Source organism: Watersipora subatra, chromosome 9, assembly GCF_963576615.1.
Source record: "Watersipora subatra chromosome 9, tzWatSuba1.1, whole genome shotgun sequence".
NCBI classification, from domain to species: Eukaryota; Metazoa; Bryozoa; class Gymnolaemata; order Cheilostomatida; family Watersiporidae; genus Watersipora; species Watersipora subatra.
In genome coordinates this window covers 55,344,231-55,365,701 of record NC_088716.1, presented here as the reverse complement: position 1 = coordinate 55,365,701, position 21,471 = coordinate 55,344,231, and the positions used below count along the sequence as shown (strand labels likewise).

Here is a 21,471-nt window from a genome sequence, read left to right as displayed (position 1 = left end):
CTGTATGGTCGACGGTTTATCTTGGTAACTGACCACAGACCTCTTCTCACACTTCTAGGACCTACCAAAGGAGTTCCAGCTCTAGCAGCCAGCAGACAACCTAGATGGGTTCCAGCCATTGTTACTAAGATATATGGAACTCGTAGTCTCAATGTCAAAGTGGTACCAAAGGGACCTACTTGGAGAAGACATGTTGAACAACTCAGACCAAGATACGCAACAGAAGAAGATCAAGACCCTGGAGATAAACCTGATATAACAGAAGAGACAAAACTGCAACTACCAGCCCCTACAACTGTAACAGAGCAACCTCCGTCTAGAAGAAGACCACGCAACCCTCGTCTACCTGATGGAGAGGAGTATAGCAGAGACAAACCCCGAAGGTCTAAGAGAACCAGAAAGAACCTTTAGCTTAGTGAGGAGGTGTCATGCAAGTGCCAAGTATTATTGGTACTTTGCAAACAAACATTATGCTTATTAGCTAAAGCTTTATACAAGCTAATATTATTGTCTCATTATAGCTATTAATAATGCTTGTAGCTTTTTACAAAGCTTTTCTATGACCAAACATATAAATACTTGGGTTTTCTGTTATCAAATCAGTTGTCTCTGGAGAGTGTAATAAACCACATTTCTCTAATTTAATACTCTATTTGATTGCTTCTGTGCAGAAACATAACAGTTGTCTTCCATTTTAAACGCAAAATCAACTTTCTCTCTCTTCAAAACAGATAAAATCTCTCACTCTTATTTTTTCCTGGATATGCGCCAAAGAAAACGACCTTCAACATACAACTAACCTTTTCAACTGACCAATCAAACTACGATTCATAGGAATTTCTGACGTTTCATCCAATTCAGGATTCGTTCATCGTGCGCAACCAACGATGGACGAATTCGTCCAAATGTCAATGCGTCTGAATCGTTTCGTTCAAATTTCGCCGATTTCGTGAGAATTTTGTCTCGTGTGGCCCTACCTTAACACATACTTCACAATAGCCACACGGTAAGAAACGGAAACAATTGCAGCAAATCTAAAACTGTCATGTTTCCATTCACCTGCTGTACATAACTAAAATTTGATCGACTTTTCAAAAGGTCGATTTTGTTAAACAGTTATGTTTGTCGGTTGGTTCATGGCACTTTAAAAGATTGATGTGTTTTTAACATCTCATTTGATGTCAAGTTGGTAACATAAATTATATACTTAAAATCTTGTGCGCTTCTATTTTGTTCCTCTAGTTTGATAATTTTATTGTTCATTGACGCATGTTTTACTGTAACGCGAATACCTTCTCACATGGCATCAAATTATTGGCCTGTTTATTGCTACTTTTTGGAAAAAAAAGTCGGTTTTCCAAAACCAACTTTTTTCTATGAGCTATATTTTTTTCAGCAAGATCGATCCTTGTAGCTGCATTGTATTGCAACAATTGTATGTATCCAAATTCTATCGAACTCGGCTAATGCAATTCATTTCTATTTTTTACCGATCTCATATATCGAGCTTTCATTGAACGAATTTGTGTGATGAGCTTTGGCTAGCATTAGCAAAGCAGCCAGTGCAAGTACTAAAACTTAACTCTTTCACTACTGCACAAAATTCGCTATTCTGACCAAATTCATTAAAAAAGGATTTTCGAAAAATCAATACGCCGCTAGTAATCATGCAATATCTCGAGAATCAAAACAGATATTGTTTTACTGTAAAATGCATCTTATTCAGAACAAAATTTTCTACAAGATAAGTATAAAATTCTTAGTGAATCTCACTATCGCAAAATTTCTGATGCTTCCTTTCCATTGAACGAACGCAGTGAATTTCTTACTACTATGATAGAAACCTGGTTTTCCCGTTTTGAAAAATAAATAGAAATGAAATTGCTTAGAAAAAAGAATTTCAATTGGTCTAGCTGATGTGTAGGCTTCGTAATGAAAAGAAAAGCAAAACCCTATTGATAAGCCGATGTATCGGCTTATCAATAGGGTTTCTATCAGCCTTCTTGGACCATGGTTTTTTATGAGTTTGCTGCAACAAACAAGAGGAGATAAGAGCAAAACTTCCATATAATCTTTGTTAACTCTTTCGCTACCGTAAGCTGATGTATCGGCTTACGGTAGCGAAAAAACCATGGTCCAAGAAGGCTGATAGTTGATAGCCTGTATATTAGTAACTGTATATTATCTCATTACTCATGAATAATTATATAGATGGCTATATAATTATACTCGCTCTTGCTAGATAATAAGAATGGTGGATTAGGGCTAGAGTAATGGATATCTAAGGGAGGGTCCTTTTCTCAACTCAGGCCACATGCAAGAGATTATGAATATGCAACAAATGGAATGTATAACATAAACAAGCCACAGCTCGATGTTATTCGCGGCTGGAGAAGTTTTTTGATGATGAAATGATGAAACATGTAAGCGTGTTGTGAGAAACTAGAGGTACAGTTAATGACCTTGAGGCTGGTTCCCAAATAGTCACTATCAACAGACTCAGCGAACTATCGGGATAAAATGGCAACCTATACTCCGAGTAACACCGTCAACAGTCGGAAGTTGGAGGCAGTTCAGCTCTTGCAAATAAACCACAGACAGAATCTTCCCCAAATTTTCAGCATAGGTGAAGGTCGGTACAAAATTGCCAGCAGAGTATCGTGACTGACCCTGGAGACGCACCATACACTTGCCTTTGCTGCAAACATCCCTTTTCTAAACGGCCTTCATTTTCCATAGCAGCTTGTCCATGCAACCAGCGCTGATGCATCTTTACATGTACACAAGTCGCCAAGCCTCATACGGCAACATTCTGCTAGATGTGAGATTGGCTCCAGGGTTTCACTGTAGACATGGTAACTACGCACCACCAAGCCCTCTTGGCAGTGATGAACAGCTCAAAACCCGATTAGTGTATAAGCTGCTTTTTGTAATACTACGAGTTGAGTTAGAGAATAGAGTTTACATAAATTTGTATCCCTTTGCATCCATTAGCTTCTCACACAGGCAAGAATTGTCTATTCGGCGATGCCTGATTTTCCTTTGTTTTTTGTTAATATATGATGATATCTTTGAACACAAGTTTATATAACGTTGCATCGTTATTTTACCCACAGCTGCCTGAACTAACAACTAATAAATAGGGAATAGAAGGAGGAATTAGGAGTGTCAAGAGCTGCTGAGAAGGTCAACTGTAAGTTTGAATAAACTATCTTGGCAGGAACTGTTCCAGCTCTGCCAGTTTTTTGCACATAAAAGGAAAGCATCAGGTGACTCTCTCACTGTTAAGTGAAAGCAAAAACCTGAGCCTACCCATGCATGGCAAAAATCTTGTCTATGCCATCAAATTCCTCACTTCTACAGCTAATCTCTGAGCATTTACTGATACTCGAGCAGTAGATTTGCCATTACTTGCCAGCTGCTACTTCCTGCCAGTGATACAAGCAGGAGAAATGTTACGATTTAGTATGCATATATGGTGGACCCCACCATAGGACCATTAATTCGTTCTGGTGTTGGGATCGAAAGGCTAAAATGTTGTAAGGAGGGTAAAAGAACCTATAGTAATTATCTATTTAATGCAACCCCTTTGGTGAAAACATAAAATTTTTTATATACATACTGTACATATTAGAAATGGTATAGTAACCTTAGCAGCAGTTACTATAGTTACCTATTCATTCGTTATGATCTGCAATAAAAAGTAACATTATATGTACAGTACTGTATGGAGTTCAGACCGTCAAGACGGAAGCCCTGGCTAACGGCGGTGTAAGAGAGACTTGACAGTAATGCATTCGGTACATTAGATTTGTGACTACGTAACATAACATAAGCTTTGTATTTACCTTAAATTAATTTAGCTTATTAATAGACAGACACACTTGAAGATAAGTTTGAATATTTTACAAAACTTAATTTAAATTTGGTCATTATCTTAATTTTTTGTCACCTGTTTCCGGCTTGGCACTTATTACCTCGCCTCCCTTGAAGGTTGACTTGCAACAAAATTCATATTACAGTTATTTGATATCAAAAGACTCACCATGTTTTACTCTGTTGTGTTGTAGGTGCCAAATATGTGGAAATGTGATTACAAGCTCTTAAAAGCTCCAAAACGAACAGTTAATCGCCACCATCATGAAACCGCCGTAGATTGGAATCAATTTCTCTGACTTAGTCAAACGATTTGGTTATTGTTTTTACACGTGATGTTCTCATGTGAATTAAAAGGCCGATAAAAGGCTCAATATAAAACTTCTCGTAACACTAGTTTATGACAAACACTTCGGGTTTTACCGAAGAGCCAGTATCACCTATAAACGTAGATGCTCGCTACTTTACAGTTTTGTTTCGGCTAATCGTCTAGTCGTAATCTGATCATGTGACACATACTTCCTGCCAAACAGCGCGAATGATTTCTGCAGCATTTTTCGACTATCACAGGTGACCAACAGGCTCGTCATGTTTATCAGAGAAAGATATGCACTCTTTCGAGCTAAGGTTAAAAATTTAAACGGATTTTTACGGTAGGTTTTAAGATATCAGTGCTCAAAGTGACAGCATTACAATGATGATAAAATAGACACGTAAGAACAATAGACATGGTTTTACTGAATGCGAAAAGCATATTTGTGAAGATATTTCAACGAATGAAGTTGCATGAAAGTGTAAACAGAAGCTATCTTATTCAATTATGTCCCATTGAGCCATTTCGGAAAAGGATTCTAATCTACGGCAGTTTCGTGATGGCGGGGATTAACTGTTCGTTTTTGAGATTTTAAAAGCTTGTATCACATTTCCACATATTTTGCACCTACAACACAACAGAGTAAGACGTGGTGAATCTTTTGATACCAAATAACTGTAATGTGAATTTTATTGCAAGTCAACCTTTAAGTAAGTCTCTTCCTTGAGATGCGAGTAATCTTTGAGATGCAAGTCGGTTGCCAATAACCCCTACATGGCCAAGGATACGGGAGGCCATGTTCAAGAACTGCCTAAAATGGTCGTTCACCTCGTATCAGTTTGAAAAACTTTCTTTAAAGAATAGAGAAAGCATAATATTATTATGCTTTATTAGTTATCTTGAGGTGTTGACTGATGTTCTAAAAAAAGAATCAAGGAGATTGACCCCCTAGAAGCTGAGATATAGACAGCCAAACACAGGTCTACCTAATAAAGAATCAGAGGAAAACCCTTCGAAAATCCCGAAAACTGTGACGTATAAAATCGACTTAATGGTCATGTGCCGGAGTTGCGCACCCTTACCGCCGTTACTTATAATGATTGTTTTGGCTACGAGATGTGAAACGCTTCTCGCGATAGTAAATAATTTACATACTAGCTCTGGTTTCTCAGGAAAATCATCCAAACATTGTGTGGTAAAGGCATTTGCCCACAACCCCTCGCCATGATTTTTTAAAGCAGAAGAGCAGATTTTGACTATTGTGCTTCAAATTTTAACTCGATCTCCACGGATATGCTCCGAAGATCATCTGTTCAACGAACGGCGCGCGTATAGTCTATATGCGATATCCGCGATTGCAGTTTGTTTAGAATAAGAAATAGGAATGGGACTTTTTGTTCCTTCATCATTTTTCTACTGTGTATCTACTGCAGCATTCAGTTGATTTTCATGATTATCGTCACTATTAACAGACTGGAAGTTCACTACAGCCATAATCTTAAAAAGACTAACTTGACCGTGCTGCTCTTGCTATAAGAAAAGAAAACGATAACTTTTGCTTTGATTTTTCTATTGATCTATTATCTTATCTATGATTATTTTTTATGATTTATATAATATTCATAATGCATATTATACAAAATAATAATATAACTGCGTATAGAATAAATGATGTAACTAATATAATTTGTAGAAAATTCCAAATGATAACCGAGATTGATGATTGATTTAATTGATTCTATTTATTAGCTATAGTTAAAAAATCTGAACAACGCTAAAGATGAGTCTGAATAGGGAAGCTAAGTAGGAGAACAACAAAACTGAGCTGAACTAGCAAGATAGCGAAATGTTGGGAAATAATAGATGCGTGTAATTATTTTATGCTAAAACTAATCTACGCGTCAGAGGGACTGGTTCGGAATTCTAGGAGCGATGATTGTTAGGCCCAATTTGATTGTTCTATACTTCCAGGGATTAAACCAATTAAAACGCCGTGATTGTTATAGGAGAGCGCATTAGTTGGCTTAATTGACCAATGACACACAAGTCGATTTCATACGTCATATATTGATGATTACCAAAACACTTTTGTTTTCTGGTAGACCTGTGTTTGGCTGGCTATATCTCAGCTTCTGGTTGGTCAATATTCTTGATTCTTTTTTTAGAACATCAGTCAACACCTCAAGATGAATAATAAAGCTTAATAATATTATGCTTTCTCTATTCTTTAAAAGGTTGGCTAGAAGTTATTGTAAACACGAGGCTACATAGTGAACGGGAAGGAAATGAGGCCAACCGGAAACGGATAAAAAGATGAAAAATTAATGTAAGTTTAGTAGTAGGTTAAAACTTAGCTTCAAGAGTGTTTAGTAAGCTAAATTTATCCAGGTTAAATTTAAAAGTACTATTACGTAGGGTTACAGAAGTTTAGTGTACCGAATGCATTTCTCTCAAGTCTCTTTCAGACAATCATTATCCACAAGTGATATATAGTGACGTTACATTTTAATGCAGATCATAGCAACTAGGTAGGTATTTGTTACTTTTTGAGCGCATGTACAGAACTAGAACACTTAAAAAAATGTTTTTCTACTGTTATAATAATACCCTGGTTAGGTGTTTGTTTCTATAGTATGCTAACGGATTAATTTGTACTTTGATATTTTATATAGAAAATAGTGCCTTAACCCTTTCACTGCCATCCATGTACAAATTTAGCTATCGGCTTACTGCCAGCCGTTTTACCAAAAATTGCCGATTTTGCTTCATGATAGGCCTATGTATACAATATTTTCCAACTTCAAACTCTATCTAAAACATTTCTGTTATATATTTTATTTTGCCAACATGTTAACGAACACTGCTATGCAAAAAAATTCAATGGACATGTATCTATACTTTGTGCATTGCATTGATAAAGCTATGTGAAGCTACGATAGCTACGAAGCTAAAACGATGCTCTAAAATGTTCCGTACTCTTACAAAATTATTACTTTCATCATCATCAGAGTCAGTGCTGCTACTTTAATTATCTGTGTAATCACTGAAATCTGAATCTGAATTGGCTATAATGTCATCAACATAAGTAATTCTCTATTTTGTAACTCGGGAGGTACTTACAAAAGAAATAATAACACTAAATAGTTCGAACGACAAAAAGAAAAAATGTTCATTTTCAAGTTGGAAATTCCCAAGCAAATTTAAAATTGCTTTGTAAATTTAGGCTAATTTTATAGGGAAATCTTTGGACAACAATGTCAATAACACAAAAGTCCTAAAGATCATTAGTTATGTTGTCAAGGAATAATAAAATTAAGCTGCTATGCAATTGCTGGGAAATTTGCAAAAATGCGCATACGGCAGCTGACCATAGACTTCGCATAAATGCGCATATGGAAATGAAAGGGTTACGATGCGGAAAAATTGACATACGAGCTCAGTGTCAGAACGCCTTAAGCTCGCATGTCGAGGTATAACTGTGGTTGTCTTTTCTCCGAGTTCAAATCTCATATTTGACTTACAGTCACCTCAAACCATGCCTTACCGCTGTTTCAGCATTCTAAAGATTGATGACAATGATAAATGCAGCATTTTCAATTCTTATTAACTAAAATATGTTTAAATATTATGTAAGTAAATTCAAACAGTATATTTGTAGCTGATGTAAAAGTAGGAAAACTAGTTTGATTATCAAACTTTTAATAGAAAGCGAATGTTGAGCGAGTGATTATTTTTTGTAAAATCAAAATTACAAATTTTGATTTCCTGTTCCTATCAACCCATTCAGTTGTCAAATATTCTTAGCCATTTGAGCCCTAACGGCCGGTTTTCCAGCATTGTGTAGGGTGTGTCAGAATCTCTAACGGCTGGTTTTCCGGCATTAACCTTCCTTTGTTTACAAAAGCTGTTTCTAAGTAACAGGGTGAACCAATCAAATTAGTTTTTGCACAGGATGTTAGACCAGAAGTTTCACTTCCATTTGTAACTGTTTTCAAATATCTTTACCTACTTCCTTCGTTTTAATAACCAATTCTTTTAAAATAATATCGCGAAAAATCGATACAACTCCTTTGTTGGTAGGTCATAAATGAATGCGATGCAAATAACAAATTTTATGATACTAACTATAATTTTCCAGTATATTTTGAGTCATGAAATGATGATAAACAAGTGCTCAATGGAAATGTTTACATGTTTTTTTTAAAATCGTACGAACTTTTATAGTTTTAGCCCAAATAATGGTGAAGTACTTTTTTTTCCTGTTTGATGACATTTTCTGTGGGTTGCGCGACTTTTTTACCAGTGTTTTACCAAATATGATTGTATTATGAGCACGTTTAGATATGTTTAATAAAAATTTTAAAACTTCGGATTGTTGAACAGACTGCCCAGGGTTACTGACAAGCATTGACAAAAATGGCCAGGGTTCAAAGGGCTAAGGCTAATCATGATAAAAAAAATTTCAAGGCCGAATGATTCTACAGAGACTTGGCCTCTGCAAAGTCAAGGAATGTGAAGTCTAAAGGATGTGAATTTATTGTAGCATAAATTCTAATGTGAATTAAATTAGGAAACCTATCCAAGAGACTCAACCAAATAGTTCCTGCCGAACTATCAGGCTGGTTATGAAAATTAGTTTAAAATTGATGATTGAAGGCTATTGTTATACTAGCTTGTCATATAGATTATAGACTACGTAGAAGTGATCCAGATTGGTGTGCTCCAAGGAGTCCATGATGTGAGAAGAATTTTTTCTAAAGATACAGTCATACTTTGACTTATGAGCTTAATGCGTTCCGAGACTGAGCTCGTATGTTAATTTACTCGCATGTTGGTGCAATTTATTTATATATAGAACAATTAAATATATATTTATTGGTTTCCATACTCTAAAAAATGCAAATAAAACAATCAAAACAAGATATTGTAACAGAAAGAACATGTTGGTTATTGTCCTAACTTACCACATGCTTTCAAAAAGCAACAAATAAAAAATAATGCAAGGAAATGTGATTAATTAAAATGTAAAATTAAATACATATACAATAGCAGCTAACGCTAGCATTTGCCAGAGAGGGAGATATAAGTTATCCTTCATTACAACAGTTGACTTTGATAAATTTGGATTTCATCAATATCTCAAAAGACAAACTTAGAAGCAAACCTAAAAGCAAACTTTCATTTTTAACCTTACGTAATTAAATTTTCTTCGGCGTTCGTAGTTTGAAGTTTCTCGCTGGTTAGCTAATTTTTCCTTAGTTTCGCTTTCACGACTAGCCGGCCGTTTTAAGATAAACCTATCTAAGGATGTTTGCCTTTGTTGCCCTTTCAACATGCTGCAATTAGGACGAACACAGGTGTCGTCACAAAGGGTTGATGCACGACCACTAGCCAACTTGTCCGAATGTCCATTTTTATAGTTTTGATAGATAGCACTGGCCTTTTCACATAGCATCGTTTCAGTTACGCTTTCACCGGCCAATTGTTTATCTTTTATCCAATGCCTGAGCAGTCTCTCCATCAGCGGCCGTGAAGATTGCTGCGCCATTTAGAAACTATGGTTAGTCCTTTTGCGAACTAAATGCCCTGAATATATTCCTTCTGTTTGATAATTGTGGATGTACTTCTGTCATATTGCTGAGCTAGCTCAATCATGCATACACATTTCGCGTGTTTTTCAATAATTTTCCGTTTAATATCAACTGTTATCATTCGCTTTTTCTTTACATTATTTTTCATTTTACTGGCAAACTTTCGGTCAACGCAGAGTACTTTTAATTCACATAATTCTGCACTGAAAATCGCGCACAAAAAAGACGGTACAAAAGTATAACCTGAGCAGTTGAAAAATACAGAGTGATGCTGTTCTCATAAAACACCTCCAGCATACTTGGCAACTGACTCAAGTGCTCGTATCTCAAACATGGCTCGTATGTTAGTGCTAAAACTTGCTTAACCCTTTCACTGCCGTAGACGCATAAATGCGTTTTCGTGGGACGACTGCCGTAGACGCATTATTGCGACTTTCCCAGCCATTGCGTAGTTACCTCATTTTATTATTCGTGGACAGCATAACCCACGGTCTTTAAGACTTTTATGAAATTGACAGTGTTGTCTGAAGATTTGTCTATAAAATTAGCCTAAAGTAACGAATCAGTTTCAAACTTTTGTTAGAGAATTTCTAATTCAATAACGAACATTTTTTGTGTGAGTTCATTAATTACCGCGCGCAAGTCAGAAAACAGGTAATTAGAAATGTTGATGGCATTATAGCCATTTCAGATTCAGATTTTCGTGATTATACAGATAGTTAAAGCAGCAGCACTGTCTCTGAGAGTAGTGAAAGTAATAATTTTGTAAGAGTAAGAAACATGGAAGATCGTTTTAGCTTCGCATCGATCATAGCATCACACAGCTTTATCATCGCACAAAGTATAGATCCGTTGAATTTTTGCATAACAATGATGGCTAAAATGTTAGTAAATTAAAATATGTAACAAAATTGTTCTGAATAGAGATTGAAATTGGAAAAAATACTGTTTACATATCATGAAGCAATATCGGCAATTTTCGGTAAAATGGCTGGCACTTGGCAGATACCCAAATTTGTACATGCTCGGCAGTGAAAGGGTTAAAAGCTGGCTCGTATCTCAGGTTTCTCGTACGTTGGAGCACTCGTAAGTTGAAGTATTACTGTATAGATACATTCATATTCATTAGGACAGCTGCATTGCAGCGTGTTGCAACAATACTGTCAGAATCAAAAATCCTAGTAAACCAGTTTATCCTTGACCACCTACTGAGCTACAAATGAAGAGGCAAACATGTGTGAGCATGACTCATGCTAGCAGGTACTTGTCTAGTCTGCTGTTTATTGATAAGCGTATTAGCAACCATGAAGGTAGAAACACTAATATTTTCTATTTCTTTTGTCTACAAAGATATTGATGATAGATGGCCGGGTGATGGTTTGACATGCTTCGGTGAGCGGACATTTTGCAAAAAACCAAAGTTTGCGATAAGTAAATAAAAAGTGAAAATAGAAACACGTTGTCAAACAATGAGTAAAAATAGTGATATTATCGCGAGCTAACTTAAAGGTAATATATCTATACAAAATATATATTATATTTAATAAATATATAAATAAATATATTTATTGTTTGGAAAAATATTATAAGAATAAAAAGAGCAGAAGCACTAAAAAAGTGAGTTTTTTACCAGAACTAGGAAATTTTAAAACTGAAAAGGTAAGCCATACGTTTAACAAGCGAGCTACCAGCTAGACCACCATTGAGCAGTCGCTCCTGCAACTGGTCACTGCTCCTGAGTTTATAAATCAGTTGTGTATGAGTGACATACAGCAGCAGGTCTCCTCTTTTTAATTATCCATTTTAATCAGATACAAACCCAAGTTCTAGTTAATGTCAAATGCCATAAACCTAACATCACCAAAAGTACACTATGGACAGATATAGCGCTTGCAATATTTTTCACTAATACAATATTAGAACAAAAATTAAGTAACTCAGTACAAACCTATTCATACAAATTAAAACTGTTAAACTCAAAAATGACACCAAAATTTGAATAAGTTGGAAGGATGTTTGAGATAAGAAGATGTGATGAGAAATACAAATGTAACAATAAATAAAACTAAAGAACTCACTGAGATTCTCTCATCTAATTATGAGGTCAAGAGTTCCTCTTTAGAATATCTAGACTATATAATGAACACTTGACCTAATTTTAGCTGTCAAACCAAACATGAAATGTTGAAATGAAAAATTTGCTTGTAAAAATGATTAGAAATTGAGCAACTACGACGTATGTGCAAATTTGTTCATACGACTAAAACAATCTTATTTCCATTTTGGAATACTTGAGCAGCGCACAACATAAATGTCACTGTCAACAATTGCAATCAAACTGAGAGAACTTATAGTTGTGTCTAACAAACTGTGAAAATGGCAGCTGCTACCTAACTTTTTTATTTGAGCACACAAATCAGCATTCCAAACAGTGATATATGGTAGTAATGCAATGAATAGCTATATCACTAATTGTATGGATAACTCCTGCCACTTTGTTATGGTTTTACTAGTTTTGCGGATGCCCTTCCCCAGATCTAGTATTGAACTGCCAAGAGCAATCCTTGTTACCGTACACTGATATTAGTTTGTAGCCATCCTCATTGCGTCAACAGGCAACATCTGTATTGGTTACATAAATGGAAATGGCAAGCCTACCCTTGATGTGCAATTAATAATGAAATAAAAAAAGTATGATTCATCATACATCTATACAGCTAGCTACGATATCCTGTCACCTAACTACGTGTGACCATACAGTCTATTTATAAGCAATGTTCACTGCAACTGAGGACCTGCAACATACCTAAATCTCCATAAACACCAGGAGAGAACTTTGCCGGTCTACCGATAGAAAATGCTGTCATCTTGGCACCTTGTATACCAGAAGAATCACTGCTGATACTGGCAGCCCTACAAAAAATCATACCATGAGAATACCTCCCTGAGAATATCAAGATTTGATCTTCCATTTGGCAGACTACGATAAAAATCTATGACATCTCATACCTCATCATTCATCCTTAAAGACTGATCGGAACCTGATAATGTTATCTCAAAAAGTACTTGGACAACTATCAAGAATAGGCATAAATATTTGTCATGGACTAAATAAATAAACGATTATATATCAGTTATTATGATGCAATAAAACAAATACAGAGAGAGACAAGCCCACAAACATTCTCATGAAAGCATGATGAGCTACGAGTAGTATATGTCAACATGCTGGTGAGAGGTGATGAGACAAACTCACCAAACATTCTACATAATCTCCATGCTATTCGCTGACAAACACGCGCAAGCAGGCATACACATAATCTTTACCACCTGGATCGCTTACTTTATGCATTTTGCTTAGAAGCTTTATGTAACATGACCATCTGAAGATATCACAATTGATTACATCAGATATTTGCTTGAGAACCGCTTCACACGTAAGTGTGAGTCAACTCTGCCTGTCATAAACAGGACTAAGTGGCTGCGGCATCACTTAGTCTCCCTGAGATAACAGCGTATATTTGCTACTCTAACATCAATGTAAACAAATCAATTAGAGGGTTATACGAGCGCCCATCTGGTAAATGCTGGACCAACACAAGGCTAGTTGTAAGAAAGGTTATGCACTGCTAGAGTCCCTTGTAATACTGGACTCGCCTTTACAATGTTCAGCTGGGAACAGCCACAAATAATAAATGAGACATCTTTAGATAACATTTCTTGGGTGAGGAATTAGAACAGGTACTTTTCTTGAATATGTTTCCAGGCATATTGTTATTGCTCATTATACCTTTGCATCCAAAACAGTCAGTAACTATCCATGTTGAGAATCTTCGATTTCGCTGGAAGAGAGCTTCGCATGCATTGCTTCGATCTACCCAAGATTTAAACCAGCACACATATGCATGAAGCTATCACTTTTACCTACGACACTATTTGTAGTTCTATAAGTTTTTTTCTTAGGCTAGCTTATTGTTTTAGTTTAAAAAAATACCTTACACGATGTACAAAGCCTGCTGTGATAACAACACTGTTTCTAAAACCTCTGCACCACAGAAAATGAAATGTGGAGTACATCTTACTTTCTTGTTGAAACTGAAGACGATCTATCAGATTGAAGGACGGCTGTTAAATCTTTTATATCCTTAACAGAGTTAGCGACTAACATTCTCTCCATTCTTCGTGGACTTGCTGAGCGTGAGCGCGGTCGAGGAGAAGGTGAAATCCTCTGATTGTTCATCGACGATTTTTGTGCAGCGAAATCATCTACATTGTCATAACGCGAGAGACGGTAAGCCAAGTTTGGATGGTAGTTATTATTAGCGTTGTTGTGGGATGGTGGCAAATGAGTGGGTACGTAGTACGTACTAGTGTGTGACTCGCGAGTATCCTTCCCATCTTCTCCAGAATGTCTTGTCGAACAATACGAGTTTGTGTGATTCCGAGAATAGTCTCGTCTGCTGCTGTGCGAGTGACCTTCATTAGATTCATAGTCGCTGGCAACATTCTGACTCACCGGATAGCCTCCGACATTACCTTGCCGCTGATTTTTTCTAGAGTCGCAGTCCCTGCCAACTTTATCCTTGTCTGCTTCTGTGAAACTTACATGCAGGTTCTTACGCGGAGATGCTGGAGATTTCATCGCTGAGTTTGAAAGAGTTATTTGATCTTTGATGATAGCCTGTTCTTTGCCATGAGAAAAAGTTGCATTGCCAGCTCCCATACCACAGCCTTCAGAGCCAACAGGCCCTCAAGAAGAATTCACCTCCTTTTGTACCTGAGTCTATGTGTTCGTGTTGTGCAGGTTCAGGACAGTAACTGCTTTCCACCTGTTATCGATCCTAGGCTGATATGAAGTGAGTGCGTTGAACTGATCAGTCGACTGCGTTTCAAAAATATTAATGCTAGCCTGTTATGTTAGACTTGATTCAAAATGAAGTAACTTTTTAGTAACAATGTCTCAAGAATACAATACACTGCCAGCTGTGAGCACTCCTACTATCTACTAAACAATGTCATGGGAATATTACACACGCAACTGTTTAGCTAAGCAATAGATTCAATCTGATTGGACAGTATGTCTTGGCTGAGAGTATGCGAATAATGTATCGAGGCTTTCATTTAGCTCCTCAGGAAAAATGTAAGAATAGCAACAAAAATGTAGTACTATTATATAGATCATTACCTGTGTTTCTGGCTACTAGTATGATGCAATGCTCAACCGATTACACCATCAGCTAGTGAAGTTAATACCGTGAACATGCCTACTACCTTCCAACATCCAGTCTTGTCAAAACTAATAATTTTGGCAATAAGCCTCTCTATGTCCATTCAAGACTAGAATTAAATTATAGCGTGTCACTGTTTGCAAAGCGCTACAGGAAATTTACTTTTATAACTATATTAAGCACCTTTCTCAAACGACTTGACACATTTTATGTCTAGTTAACTCACTATATATTAAAAGTTTGTTTATTTAATTTATAAATGAACAAAATTAATTTATAATATGAATTTATTATTTTCCCTGCACCAATTGTTATTTTGCTATTATATGATAAATAAACCCAAATAATTGTGGAATAATAAAAATAAAATATAGCTATAAATAGCATTCACTGCTTAATAGAAAAAATCTATACAACTTGAATTATTTTGAATAAATTTAGTATGAGTATTTTACACGTTTGTATGACTTTATTACTCCTCGAAAGCAAAATTATATTAAAGATATCATTTGTTACTGAAACTATCGCGAGTGAGAAGTTGTTCTATCTTTGATTTGAGGCTACAACTCCATCAAAGATAATCACTACAACTGCCATGCTAAAGACACTATGTCTTGGCTAATTTTGATAGAATAGAACTCTAAATACTAATATTTGTAACACAGACCTATTAATTATACAGACCTATTAACTATTAATCATAGACCTATTAACTCTATAGTTAATAGGTCTATGATTTGTAACAACAAAAACACATCAATGAAAAAACCACAAATAATATGATATTAGGTACTCATAAAAACTCAAACGGACAAGCTTGAATTTTTTGTAGTTACGCAGTGCTGTTGAGTGTTTTTTGTTAAAATGACAGATTAAAAACTTGAGACAAGCAAAACGACACAAGCTACAAAAAAGAAGGCTACTGGCAAACCAGAACAAAAACCAACCAAAGGAATTCTTTAGTTCAGTTGCACAAAATCAACATGTCCAAATTTAGGCTTTATTCCATAAAGTAGAGAATGAAGCAAAAACTATTAAAACTGAAAATATATGGCAATGATCATAATTTATAAGATGGTACTTACACTAAGGGCGTTAATAAAAAATTGTTTGAACAGAACATAAAGCAAAAAAATGTGATCTTGTTACTTTAGGAAAGTTTGGGAGATTTTTGGTAGATGCATTTACAACGCGGTTTGTTTGTATATAATATTTATTGAGAATAGAGAGAAAATTGAATTCTGTTGACCTCACTAGTACTAAAGAAGAAAAAAACTCAATAGAAGTTAAATGAGTATATGATATAGGTTGTGGATAGGGTATGCTATGTATGTAAGCAACTTACTGTAGAATTTTTTTGATATATTTGAACTATGGCACTGATTTGGAATTGTACAGTTTGTTCCTTTTGTGTAAGCAGCCTATTGCAATGCAATGATTACATTATGTTATGCTTGATGCAATGACTTTGGGTGAGACCTGAGTAGAACATAGAAGAGTATAGACAATCATGTAAACATCGTTATATATAAAGCCTCACTTCCGGTAGCGGCGTACGTTCAGAAAATTTGCATATACTTGCATTGAGCTGAAATTTTTTACACTTTTTGAAGCTTAGAACCGTTGCTAAAAAAATTACTATTGACTGAAGGGACTTTTATATTAGTCTAAACTAACAAAGTTTAAATTTTAATAATAACTAAAAAATTAATCATTCAAAAAACGGATTTTACCCTCTATTTGATATACAATTTTAGAGTTCTTTTAAAAACATTCAGGAAAGGAAAACTAATAATATATGGAAATCACCAACAAAGTAAAGAATGGAGAAGCAGAATAGTTGTAGTTAAAGAACCCTAGCTACTTTTTGAAATGGGTTTTTGGAAGGTGAAAGTTACTGTCTCAGTAATATGTTATCAATTGGAGGCATGACATTTCCACCGCCATGGCTAACCAGCTATGATGTCATTGTCTAAACTCTTATAATCTTAAACTCAGGGTGAGACTATGTATATGGAGTAGAGGTTAGGTTGAGTAGAGTAATTTTAGTAGAGTTAGGTTGAGTTTTTGACGGTGATTAAAAGTACTAGTGACTTGTTGCTTACTGGGTGTTTGATAACATACCACAGGCTAATTCGGCAAAACTGTGACAATAATGGCAGTGAAACTGTCAGACTTGATTAAAACCTATGAAGACGTAGAGAAGAGTGGTGACTTTTCTGAGTGGTGTGACAAGTTAGAGCTTGTAGCTGAGCTGCAGAATTTTACGGAGTTGAAGTCATTTGTGCCACTCTTTCTGTCTGGACCGGCATTTGCCATATATAAACAACTGTCAGCAGACACTAAAGGGGATTATGCACTGATTAAACAGGAGCTAATGACTGCTTTTGGAGTAAATAACCTTTGCGCATATGAACAACTACATACAATGAAGGAGAAACCGTTGATGTCTACCTAACAGATTTGCGTAGGCTAGTAGCTCTGATTAGCCAAATAGTACCAGAACCCTTGTTGAAGTTTGCTTTTGTAGCTAGGTTACCCATTGATGTAGCTACCCAGATAAAATCCATTGCAACAGTTGAAAAACTTTCATTGTCGGAGTTGGTCACGAGAGCAAGAATGATTATGTCTAACAATGGCGGAGCGCAAGGAGTCTGTGTAATGGGGTATGTAGGCTCAAAACCTGCTGGTCAGATTTGTTCAATTTGTACTGGCAGAGATCATGGAACCCACCAGTGCTCACCCAAAGTTGTAAAGGGTGCAAAAAGGCTAATAAAGTGTTACGACTGTCAAAAGCTTAGCAATCATACAGCTAGGAATTACCCTAAGGCTAAGGGAAACGAGAATGGGGGACTGTCTGCACCGGATACTCTCCTTTGCTACAAGTCACTGAACATAGAGGTGCTACCATTTGTTGATGATATCTATGTAAACAAAGATTCGGCAAGAGCGCTTGTAGATACTGGTGGCGAACAGACTGTGGTCTTAAATGATTTTTGTGTTAAATTGGGTAAAAAGCCTAGCGGTCCTGTTCGAATTGTCAGCATGTTAAAAGGTAAAACTAATGAGTGTTAGGGTGAAACTGTTTTAGAAGTCAATGTCACAGGAAATGAAGAGCTTCCTCTTCAGTGCTTGGTTGCGTCAGCACTAGTAGGTGAAGCACAAGTAATATTGGGAATGGATGCTATCGCTAAACTCGGTGATGGCTAATGTTGATGCTCATAATGGTATTAAGTTTGGTGGTGAGGTGCCAGTGATAAGTGTTGGCACAAGACACCAGAGTAGTTTAGAGATTGATGACAAAGATTTAATAGCATGGTGCGATGGTAGCGCAGTTTGTCAAATGGAAATGGAAAGATCATGAGCCAATTCTACAAAATTATCGCTCTGAATACAAAATAAGTCATGATCACAGAAACAAGTTTGATGAAGAAGTACGACTCCGGATAGATGATAAATGGCTGGAGTTGTATGATAGCACAGTCCTTAGTGATATAGAAAGAATAGTTCCATTGATGGCTGCAAAACAACCAAACAAGCCCAAGAAGATTCGCCTAGTTATGGATTACCAAAAACTCAACAACTATATTCACAATAATCCAGGTGTTGAGACTGCAATCTGCCAAGAAAAACTGCTAGGTTTGAGGGAAGCAAAGCATGTCTGTTAGATTTGAAAAAGGCATATCTACAAATTAATTTAGAGCCCAGTCTAAAAAGATTCCAGGCAGTGAAATACAGCGGTAAAACGTACATGTATGTAATAACACATGAGATTTAGTTTGAATGTTGTTTCCAAGATAATGTCCAAAATCATAGATAAAGTGATGTCATTGAATGAACAGATTTGCAATGGAACTGATCCCTACATTGATGAAATTTGGGTAAACGAGGATGGGGTTCAAGCTGATGTTGTCAGAGCTCATTTACTAAGGTTTGGAATTACGGCAAAAGACCCAGTGACACTATCAGATACGTGTGTTTAGTCTTAGAGTAAACAATGCAGAAGATGATCAGTACAACTGGAAGCGAGACGGTGATCTGCCTACGAAAAGAGACATTTTTCCATTTGTGGCAAACTAGTTGGACATTATCCAGTTGCTGGATTGTTGAGAGTTGCTTGTAGCTATGTAAAAAGATTGACCAATGACATGGACTGGTCTGAAGCAGTTCTTGGTTCTGTGAAATCTCTGTTGGATGAAATATTTCAAAGAGTACAGGAGCAAGACCCAGTGAGAGGCAAATGAGATGTCAAGAATACCTCTCAGTGTATTGTGTGGTGTGACACCAGCAACTTGGCTCTCGGAGCGTCTCTGGAGATAGATAGTCACACTGTTGAGGATGCAGCATGGCTACATAAAAAGGATGATGGTGCTCATATAAATGTTGCTGAGCTTGAAGCTGCATTGAAAGGAATCAACCTAGTTCTAAAGTGGAAAATGACAAATGTGCAAGTGATCACAGATTCAGCTACTGTTTATGGTTGGATAAATTCAGAAATAGAAAATACTAAAAGGTCTAAGGTCACTGGCCTTAGTGAGTTGATCATTCGACGTGGACTTGAAATTATTGGTCAGCTGATTGATGAATATGGGTTAACACTAATGATCAAACTTGTTCCATCAAGTGACAACAAGTCGGATGTCCTAACCAGAGTACCAAAGAAATGGCTACAAGTTGTCGTATGCTCTGTGGTTGTACTTTCTAAGACAGATGAGATAAAGACATAATGCAAGTTCATCAAGACCACCACTTTGGTGTCAGCAAAACCCTGTACTTGGCACAGAGAAAGCTTAGACGAACAATCAAGAAAGATATGGTTGAACAAGTAGTGAAACCTTAGCATATGTGTAATACTGTAGATCCTCACCCAATCAAATGTGATGATTGTCAGCTAAATGTAGCAAATATATGGGAGCGTCTTGCATCAGATATCACTCATGTAAACGGTGGACCTTATCTGACTATTATTGATTGTAGGCCTAGCAGATTTCCTCTTTGGTTTAAACTGGTTGATGAAACATCAGACGTAGTAATCAAATAGTTGAACAATGTGTTTCAAAAACGTGGACCTCCTAAAGAATTTCTCAGTGACAAAGGTCCATGTTTCACAAGCGCCAGAATGAAAAAGTTTTTGCAGAAATGGAGTGTAGAGCAGATCTTCAGCTGTGCCTATAAACCTACTGAAATTGGAATAAATTGAAAGACATCATTGTACTATAAAGAGAGCAGTCATGAGAGCTGGTAAAGAACCTGAAGAAATGGCATATTGGTACAACAATTCACCAAACTTCAATGGTATAGTGCCTGTGAAAGAATTATACAGCTATCACAGTGACTTAGCAACGGCAACCAAATCGACAGAAATACCACAAAAGCCTAGGGACAAAAGAGACTGCAGCCTTAAACCATACAAAGTTTATGTATGGGTATGTTTATGCATGAGACACTGTTTATGTAAAGCCAGTTAATGCTAGGTGCTTTGATAAGTGGAAATGCCGAAAAGTGACAAAGATAAATTCTAGCACTTCAGTTGAAGTCGATGGCACAAATAGGCATGTATTTTACCTTAGATTGGCTCATAAAGACAACATTGCAGATGGTTATGTGTATCAACTAAGCCAACTAAAGATTTTGATCAGGCCGAAGTTGAGGTTAGTATCTCGGACCTGCCTGATAACAATGCTCAGTTGAATCGAGAGCCTGTTTACTCTAATATCGATCAAAATAGCGACTTTGAAAACAGACCTGTTCGAGATAGACATCTCCCTAAATGGTTATCAAATTTTGTGCTGTAACGGTTGTACAAGTCAATTAATCCTGAGATCAATTAGATTTTATGCTGTATGGTTTTATAACAGTTGATCTTGAGATCAAGAGGCAATACAGAATGTATTTGATATATTTTAACTATGGCACTGATTTGGGATTGTACAGTTTGTTCCCTTTGAGTAAACAGCCTATTGCAATGCATTGCTTACATTACGTTATGCTTGACTCAATGACTTTGTGTGAGACTATGTACATGGACTAAAAGTTCAGTTGCGTTTTGGCGGTTAATAAAAGTACTAGTGACTTGTTGCTTACTGGGTGTTTGATAAACATACCACAAAAAGTAAGAGATAAAGTAGAATAGATTAAATGCTGCATACAAATGTAATAAAAAAACTAAGAATTTGATTTGGTAATTTTAATAGAATTTGAGTTAATTAATTGCACTAATGGATATATGTAAAAAAATAAGTGTATCTATCACGGGAGATTTCCTAGTCTACTATTCAAGAGCTAGCCATAGCTTTTTATTAACAAAAATGGACATCTACACACTCCGACCTATTTGCACGTTCACATCTATACGAATGCGGTATGCTCATACACACACACACACCCACACACACACACATATGTAGGCGAAGTGATGGCCAACAAAAACATCAGACGAAAATAATAATTTTTCAAGTGTACA

The 21,471-nt window shown here is 36.3% G+C and overlaps 1 protein-coding gene across 2 annotated transcripts in view; it reads right to left on the bottom strand.

Moving 5' to 3' along the window:
• Positions 1-14,760, bottom strand: part of LOC137403926 (uncharacterized) — a 33,226-nt gene extending 18,466 nt beyond the window's left edge. For both annotated transcript variants that reach the window (XM_068090045.1, XM_068090046.1), the window contains exons 1-2: positions 13,863-14,760; positions 12,587-12,693 (exon numbers count right to left, since the gene is read on the bottom strand). In XM_068090045.1, coding sequence (XP_067946146.1) covers positions 12,587-12,693; positions 13,863-14,503 — 748 coding nt within the window. In that variant the 5' untranslated portion in view covers positions 14,504-14,760. The remainder of the gene's footprint in view (positions 1-12,586; positions 12,694-13,862) is intronic.
• Between the last annotated feature and the right edge of the window lie 6,711 nt (positions 14,761-21,471).